This window comes from Lepisosteus oculatus, chromosome 8 (genome assembly GCF_040954835.1).
Source record: "Lepisosteus oculatus isolate fLepOcu1 chromosome 8, fLepOcu1.hap2, whole genome shotgun sequence".
Classification (NCBI taxonomy): domain Eukaryota; kingdom Metazoa; phylum Chordata; class Actinopteri; order Semionotiformes; family Lepisosteidae; genus Lepisosteus; species Lepisosteus oculatus.
This window is the reverse complement of record NC_090703.1, coordinates 48,112,318-48,121,599: the sequence shown is the minus strand read 5'-3', so window position 1 is coordinate 48,121,599 and position 9,282 is coordinate 48,112,318. Positions and strand designations below refer to the sequence as shown.

The following is a 9,282-nucleotide window of genomic DNA, read 5'->3' as shown; positions in this document are numbered from 1 at the left end:
GTAAGTGTGTAAGTTAAAAGGTAAGTACATAAACTCAACAACATAAGAAAGGTTACCAGTAAGATCAGGTCTTTCAGCCCATCCAAGCCTGTTCGTAGCTAATTAATACAAAGTTCTCATACAGCTGTTTCTTGAAAGAAACCAGGGTATCAGCTTTGAAAGCATGGCTGGGCAGCTTGTTCCACACCCCCACCACCCTTTGGATAAAGTAGCCACCTTGACTTAAAATTTGGATTTTGAAAAAGAGTTTGAATATTTCTTCTCCCTGATGTACGAATTAGTTTAAAAATCTTTTACATAATTGTTATTTTTATTACCATTTTCACCTGTTTGAACATTGCTGGTGTAAGTGTAAGTTTGTTTTAAAACACAGTGGCCATGTTGTTACTTTCAAAACATGACAGCATGTGGCTTTATTACTGCAAGAACCGGAAAGTGGATGTTTTAGAGCATTTTGACTAGCTGGAATCTATGAAGCATGCAGATATATAAATATACAGGGGTGGCCACTGAGTCACAGAGCACTGCTGATGAAAGAGATGCAGTCACTGTGTATGACAGCAGTGATATATGATGAAAATCATTCCATTTCACAAAAAGGGGAACTGCTGTTGTTGTTTCATCATGGCAAAAAGCAATTGTTTGATTTTTTAAAGTATATTAGTGATATTCTCTTAGAGTATGTTAATGTCACCCTGCATTATTGTACATAACAGTAAGAAGCATGTAGAATGATGTCAGTAACAAGCTGATTGTGTTTATTTCTTGAAACGGTGAAGTTAGCTCTCTTTCTGTAATGGTTACACCTAAGTTGAGTACTTCAGGACAAGGCCGTTTTAACTATGTCAGTCACTGGGCAAAAGCATTTACCTCGAACAGCTGCAATTTCTCAATCATTATGCATGCTCTCCGAAGAGAAATAAAAAAATCTTATAAGATTGTGTACTGAATCTTAAGGTTTGTATTCTGAGCAAAAATATTAAAATATCTATTTCCTCCATATCTATGGCCTTTTTCCTCTGGCGCCCTGCTTCGCAGTCGCTAATTCTTTAGATACAGGGAAAGTCAGATTGCTTATTAAACCCTGAGTTTAAATCCCTTTTTGTAAGACAAAACGAGCACCCTTGTGCACTATAATAAAGTGATACAGAGGTTTTACTCTGGCATGTCTCAGATCTCCCCAGAGGAAGCGGTGGGGTGTGTCAGCTCTGTATTTGTGCAGCAATTAAAAATAGAGAGAAAGTGTCAGAACCACAACCGTGGTGTAGTTCACTAATTTATTTTTAAACAATTCTGTACAGAAATCAGGGCAAGAAAAGCAGAATCAAGCTGCTTACAGTTCAGGCTTGATGTATTATCCTAAGAGGAAAAATATAAACTGCACTTCCAAGGACACAGATAACCTGTTGTCCAGCACAGTATATATAAATATAATTCAATAACCAAAAGGGAGATTTTGGGGGTCTTACGGTGGATCAAAACAGATCATTGTGGGATGAAAACCATTCAGTCTTGTGCTACAAACCATTTGTTCAAGGGATCTGTCAGGAGCTTCTTCCTGAATGAATTGTGTAACAGTAGCTACAAACAGAATGTGAAATGGCGTCAGGGTGCAGGTCCAGTGGCTGTCTCTAGAGGGCGGTGTGGAGCACACCAGTTACAAGAGGGGGGGGCTTCTTCTTGGCCGGTTCTGGGAACTTCCTCGGCTCCATGTTGGAGATGCGCAGGACGGGGGAGCTGATTTGGCCGCTGCTGCTGCTCCGGGTGCTCAGGTAGTTGATGACGATGCTGCGCGCTCGGTGAGCGTCCAGTCCTTGCTCCTGCGACAGCTGCAGGCTGAGCTGCTGGACGTTGTACTGCACGAAGCTGGAGGGCAGGGCCCGGCTCGGGGAGGCGCACTTGGCCAGTCTGTCCTGCAGGTACTGCTTGTACACCTCCAGCAATTTGGTCTCCAGGTAGATGTTGAGCATGGAGTTGGAGAGGGGCTCCCGGTTCAGGCCGATGCTGCTGTCCATGGCCAAATAGCCCTCGTCCGCCAACGTGTCCCCGTGCCCACTGGCGCGCTCCTGCGCCCCCCAGTCCGGGAGCTGAGGCCCAGACCGCAGGGGCAGGGGCTCCAAGGCCTCCAGGGGCTCCAGGTCTCCCGACTGCAGCAGCGGGCCCAGGCGGGCCTCGCAGTTCGGCCCCAGGCCGATGGGCCCGGAGAGCGGTGAGCCCCGGTCCCCCACGTGGTCCCCTCCGATCTGCAGGTCCGGGTAGTCTTTGCATATGCTGGTGCACCCCCAGGAGCGGTACAGCTCCAGGCCCCAGGGGCCCCCGTCGGCCGCGCTGCCCAGGGCGGAGCTGGCACCGCCGGTCCAGGGTACGCCCAGGGGCGGCGTCTTCTTCGGACTCTGGCACGGGTCCTGCTCCGGGCTGGGTGTGTCCTCCCGCACCGCTGCAGGGAAAAGAGTGCGACGTGATTTCCTGCACGAGGCGCCGAGCCAGCTCTCGGTTCGTCGTCTTTCCTTCTGCTGTTGGGAGTTTTCTCACACAGCTTGTCCACTGATTCACCGGCTCTCAAGCTAAGATCCAGCTCTTTTAAATTCGGCTTTGATTTGCTTGACAGCCCTTGCTAACACTAATGAGAACAATCAAATGCCTTTTAATATACGCCCCTGTACTATTTCAAACACACCGGTACTGACCAATGTACCAGCAACGTTCCTGCACCTGTGGTGTAAATGAGAGCCTTGTCTATGAGTGTCAGAGTTAGACTGACGTTTGTGTTTGAGGCTGCTCCATGTTGTGCTAAGTATTGTGTACCATGCATATTACCTGTGTCTGGACTGCTCACACTTTTGGAGGCTCAGTTCAGCTAAAGAATACATCTGCAACTGAGGACATCACCCCCCCCCCCAGCCCAAACTGCGCAGTTCCCAGTGCCTACCTCCCAGAATCACAAAGTCTCCATGCAGGTCTTCCCAGGAGTCCTGATGGGATTTCTTGCTGGGCCTGGGCCTGGGCCTGCGGGGACAAGCTGCGGCAGTGGCACTGAGGTCCTCCCTGTATTCAATAGCCCTGAGAAACCCTTCTGCTAGCATGGCTGTGCCAGGGGACAGGACGGTACTTCTGGGGTTGAAGGTGCTTTAAAAAAATCAAAGAATGGGCAACAATTACAGAAAACACCACCACTGCAATAGAAACCAGAAATCGGAATTCACTTGTAGACCGCATGAGCAGTAGACTAGATGACACTTCAAAGACAGGCAAACAGTTCCCTCCTGCATGTTAGGAAACTTTGTCCCCTGCTGCAGCAGTATGCTCCAGAACACGTGGGCAACTGTGTGGACCTGCCTTGATAGTGAAAAACATTAGCTGGTGCACATATCCCTGGATCCAAACTAACGCAGGAAGTGGTTTCATGACACCAGCCTCGACCTTTTTTGTCACGGGGGTGGGTCGCTTAGGTGGGCTGATTCCTTGCGGACACGCACACACATATACCCCCAAGCCGTCTGAGATTAGAGCATGAGCAGCGATAGTGAAGGTCCGAACACGGGGGGGGTGGAACAGCCCACCCACTGTCCTTTCACTACGAGGGCGTCTGTAGCCCTGCGACAACGGGAAAGGGGACAGAAGCGAAAACCAGGCGGAACAAAGCAGGCTGCCAGCCGGCAGAGAGACACTGGAGGAAGCGGGCTCAGGCGGGCATCATTTTCACTGACTCCTCCCCGCCTGCGAGTCTTACGGTGGATCATCCACCCAGCAGCTATTTGTTCTGTTGACTTGCCTTCACCACTCCAAGCTACCGGACAAAGCTACTGCTTCGGGACAGCAAAACAAGCGCGCGCTGCTCCAGGGGCACCAGGATGTTTGAATAAAAGCGCAGGATTAGCAAAGCACAGTAAAATCGAGGACTAAAACATCGTGCCGCCTGTGGGAAAAAAGAAAACTCAAAATCATGGTGGACTGCACATGCACCGTGGTGACATTGACAGGGTGCTCCGTCTACAGCTTTCCATTCTGACAGAGGTCGGTGATCAAGGAGCCGTCTCTACACGGCTGTGAGTTCCCCAGCAGATACGTACCCACAGGGAAGGCGGGCTGTGGCGTCAGTGGGCCTCCCGCGGCGTGGAGGACCTCCGTCGGCCTGCTGTGTGTAGGGGCGCGTGGCCGGTCTGCTCGCAGGGTGCTGTCGCCTCCAGCCGTGCGCTGATCAAGAGTGACTGCGGAGGCAGGGTGCTCGGGCAGCTCTTTCCTTAACTTCTGCAAACTGACGCTGAAAGAGGAACTTGCAGAAAATGCTCCTAATCATAGTGCAACACAGAGAGCAGCAGCCCTGTGGGTGGAAAATGCTTCTTTTTTTTTTTTTTGAGCAGCAACACCAATGAGATTTCTTTTCTGTTCTGTGGTCTCCCTACGTGTGCTTGAGGAAGCTGACTGTCCTCGCTCCATGACGGCGATGTGAGGTCTGTGAGTTGGTGGAGGCTGGACTGTCACACGATCATGGCGGCAAATGTCAGTTCGATGACCTCTGACATTATGACTAGACTAAGCTTATGTAGGACAAGACAGACTACATACAGCACACACCCACTAATGTACACCTGGTGCCCTTTCACGGAATAATAATAATAATTAATAATTGCTTACACTTTTCTGGACACTCCACTCAAAGCGCTTTACAGGTAATGGGGTCTCCCCTCCACCACCACCAGTGTGCAGTCCCACCTGGATGATGCGACGGCAGCCATAGTGCGCCAGAACGCTCCCCACACATCAGCTATCAGTGGGGAGGAGAGCAGAGTGATGAAGCCAATTCATAGAGGGGGATTATTAGGAGGCCATGATTGGTTAGGGCCAATGGGAAATTTGACCAGGACGCCGGAGGATTGTTAAATCGGATAAACTAGTACAGGGTATTCAGTCAAAGTCACCTTTGGGTTTTCCAAGCATTGAAGAACAAGAGACATTGACATACCTAGAGTATATGATTTCTTTGCTGGCATATGTAAATATTCTTGATCATCAAAGTAGCGTAATCTGCTCAGAGCTAAGAAAGCATTTACAGCCTGATGGATTCAGGATTTCATGCTGCCAATAAGCGCGAGGCAGTGTCTGCGTGTGTCATGAGTGTAAACTCAGTTTATGGGTTTTTTCTGAGTTTTTCCTGCTGATACACCACCCTGTTCTGAGCCCCATCATAGTGAAACTCAGACACAGAAGCCCGTGATTTTCAAATGCTGGAGGGACTAGTACTGTAGACCTCGTGTTTTGCCCCAGGTGGTGATAGAGCTTTGTTGTAAAGTGCTGCTGTCATTTTCCACCTTCCTCCACCTCCTGCTCTTCTCCTCCTTCACCTCGGTCTTCCTTGCCCTCTCCTTCGGCTCTCCTCTGATGATTAAGATGCAAGAACGGACCCGTTGCGAATTAGGGGAGATTATGGACCAATTTGTTTTGCAGTAATGGATTTGGGTTTTGCAATCACGAAGCTGTGCTCGTGCAGTGTGTCTGGTAATCCCCTGATGTGCAATACTGCGTTTGACAATTAAAGTACATGTGTACACCCCCTCTGAGGCTTCTTAATTCCTCTTAATTCCCTGTTTTCCTTTTTAACTCTCAGGGCAGCATGGACAGAATTTCATAAGGCCAATGGTCTGATCACACGAATCTACACTTGCATTAGAAATGCATTATCGCTGCTTCAAAAGTACTGATGCTTCACAGTGTGAGCAAAAGTGGAATAAGGAATAAACTGTGGTACAATCGATCTTCTGAGACAAGGAGGTTGCAAAGAAAAATACAACTGCGCCCGAGTGCTTATTTGAGATGCACTTTTCTGCACAATTACTGAATAATCCTCTAGTTTTTCTGGTCGATAAGATCGCAATATTGTTTATACTGCCAGCTTATACTGGCAGGTTTGGAAGTTAGTCCCAAGAGTAAGAGTTTTTTTTGCTTGATTGATAGTAGCAGAGGAAACTCATTAACAGCGCTTTTATAGTGGGGAATTATGTTTCGTAACTGATAATGGGACTTGGCGTGGATATAGGGGTATTCTTGATTCTGGATGGAGGTGAACTCCTTCTGTGTGGAGCCTGAATGTTCTCCCCACGTTTGGGTGGGTTTTCTAGTTTCCTCTCATTTCACTGTGCTTCTTTGACCCTTACCCTGAATATTTATATTTTACACCATCGTAATAATCCTGTTGCGTGATGTATTTGTAAAATGATCATTTCTTTCCTTTCGTCATAGAGGAAGAATATGACTTACCGTACTTAACCAGCGAGTACCTACACCAGGGTCAGCTTCAGTCCTTCACAGGCAGAACGCTCACCTAACGAGCATGACATTCACAACACCTGTCTAGGTGACTCTGGAAAAACCCCACAATGCTCTCACCATTATGTGACACTTTATGTGACTCTTCTTTAGCTGTAATTAAACAGCAGCTCAATTTATCAAGTCATCCCTTTTCGAACTGCTTTATCCTGCTCAGAGTTGGGCCTATCCCAGCAAGCCATGGGTACATAGGAGGTACACAGTCCATCACAGAGCACACATCAACACCAACACCTCCCACCCACCAGAGACACCTTTCCCAGAAGCCAATTAGCAATGCTCGCACCGTTAATGTAGGTCACTTGTAAAACACGAACAAAGTGGACAGGTGTCTGGCAGGCAGTGCCAGATGTTGGCACATGGGGAAATTAGATGATGTTGCCCGTAACTGCTTTTCAGCCGAACCTGGATGTCAGTGTGGTAAAACGACTCCTGCTTTACTAAACCCGGAACTTGGCCCTTGGATTTATTTACATCACCCAATGTCAGGCAGTTTCACTTGCCTTTTAACGTGTCCTTTGGTCCATAGTTTGTGCTGTTGTATTCAAGGGCAGTTTTGCAAAGTTTCCACTGTTTCTGCATCTCACCGTACTCTAAAGAGCCAAGCCACAAGGTTCTAGATCGCTTTGCTCCTTTTTGTGCTCCGTCTTGTGCATCCAGCTGCCTTTTGGACATAAGAATTTCCCATGCTCCTCTGGGAATTTCCTTCAGTCGGATGTGTTCTGACTGTCAAAACACTTGTTAGCTGCCAGAAATGCCCGGTCCAGCCTTCAGCCTGAGTAGAGCAGAGCAGGGGTGACCTTGCACTTTGAAACCCCTGAGGACTTGTGCTGGAGCTTCGTGGCCAGACGACTTGAGATTGCCTTCAGAGGAGCACCGGGGAGGGTGGAAGACTCTTCAGAAGGTCTCTCCTCTGTTCCCTCCCACTCATTCCCTGCTCAGGCCCGGGGTGAGCACAACACACACAGGACAGCGCACAGCCTCTCTGGACAACAGCACTCTGCATTCAGACGCTAGGAATAACAACACCCAAGAACTAAGCGTACCCAAAGGTTTTTGGAGTGTTTTAGTCACAACTGATTACAAGATGTATTACAAATGACGGACAGCTGAGGCTGTGGAAACTTGGCTATTGTCATCCCTCCGGAACTTTTGTTATAAACTTCATTCAATTTCCTGTTAGTTGGAAACGAACACAACCAAGTTAACTGGCTGGGGCCGGGCAGCCCCTCGGTGCAGGCAGCTCTCAGTGTTCATCCCTATTCAGCAGCCCATGTTTCTCCCCTGCCACACTGCTCTACCATGCAAACCCCTCTCCCCTGGCACAGTGCGAACAGTTGCACGACGACCTCTGCTATCGCAGCAGTAGAAACAGTTGAAGTCAGCTTGTGTTGACATTGGAAGCTAATGTTAGGAAATAACACACGGGCATCATGTTGCTTGGATAAGACACTTGCTCTGCCTGAAACATGGATACATGCCTTTATTGGATCAAGATTCTATTGTTGTAATGTCTTACTGGAATATCGTCTAGAGTACTAAATAAGCTTCACTGCGTCCCTAATTCTGCAGTTCACGTGCCTCAAGTTTTATGTATCATCTCATAAAGTAACTCCTGTCCTCTCTATATTGCACTGGCTGCCAGTGAAAATTAGACTGAAATACCAGACAAGTGTACCCTGGTTCACAAGGTTATGTAACTATTTAAACAATATTTGAATGTTGGAAACTTCTGGGGCTTTTTCACCCTTCTCTTTTGTCTTGTGACCCTGTGACACAGCACTGTGTGTGAGCTACTTCCACCTGTACAACATCTGAGGCAGTGAAGTCATGCTGTGTTACGCACTGCTGGGCAGGAGGTTATCAGGGCGCTCAGACCAGTCTCTGTATGTCTCCAAACAGGACTGCCGGCCTGCAGATTTATCACAGGAGTCTCTGTGTGGAGCAGAATGCGTCTTGCTAATAATACACATTCTTGACAGCCTCTCACTGCCCTCAAATTCCACCACAGAGAATCTGACTTGGCATATTAAGAAAGAGCAAAAACAAATATGACTAGCTCTCAGAACTGCAGGGCTCCAAGGCACAACAATTTCCTCTTCTATTTCTTAATAAATTACAAAGCAGCAGCTGTGCATCAGCACATGATTGTGCTGATCGGTCTGCGTGTCCCGACACTTCCTGTGTTGCCCATCTGCTCTGGGTTTAAGGAATGCGGTAGGGATCATACTGAAGTTCTCGCAAAAAAAATCTGCTCAGTGGCTAGTATTGGGCGGGAAAAATGCATGGAATTTGGTTAATCCCAGCCACGTAGCCTGAAGCATTCCAGAACAGCTCTGCGTCAGCCAGGGGCTGGGAAAACACAACACAGGTGAGGGGACCGTGCAGAGAACATTCTTTTCCTGAAACACCTTGATCTGCCCCAGACCTGCGCCTCTGGCTAAGCCTATGTATTGGTGCTGTTGCATTTTCTGTAGCTGTAGCTATAGCTGCCTCCACTGCACTGCTAAACCAAGTACCAAGTGCTCAAAATCTCATCCCATTCCTATCTTGCTGCACTTATGTGTTTTTATATTGCATTTATACTGAAATCTGTTTATGGCAGTCTTTGCTGTCTGTCTTGAATAATGGCTAATGTCACCAATAATGATCATCCCCATCATGGACATCATCCATCCCCTCTCTACATCTGTATTTACAGTGAAATTTCGCTTAAATAACATTTAGTCAACTACCAATGCATTGTTTAACTTCATCCTTGTGATAACTACCTGTATCCAATGGTAGTCAGCAGAGTGCCATATTCAAGGATGAGGGACTGCAGTTCATGTTGTTTTGGGAAGACTGCAACATCCCACAGTTTGTCGTTTCGTGTGCTTAAACATCAAACACAAACACCGCCCCCCATCTCCCGTTGTCGGATTGAAAGGGAACACAAAGTACAATCAGAACACAACA

General features: G+C 47.8%; 1 protein-coding gene across 1 annotated transcript; it reads right to left on the bottom strand.

The window, feature by feature from the left end:
* Positions 1 to 1,245: 1,245 nt before the first annotated feature.
* LOC102694020 (TLR adapter interacting with SLC15A4 on the lysosome) lies at positions 1,246 to 4,538 on the bottom strand. The gene is made up of 3 exons (XM_006632974.3): positions 4,071 to 4,538; positions 2,930 to 3,126; positions 1,246 to 2,437 (listed from the first exon to the last, which is right to left on the bottom strand). Exons 2-3 carry the CDS (start codon positions 3,081 to 3,083, stop codon positions 1,632 to 1,634), a joined length of 960 nt encoding a protein of 319 aa, XP_006633037.2. The 5' UTR covers positions 3,084 to 3,126; positions 4,071 to 4,538; the 3' UTR covers positions 1,246 to 1,631.
* Between the last annotated feature and the right edge of the window lie 4,744 nt (positions 4,539 to 9,282).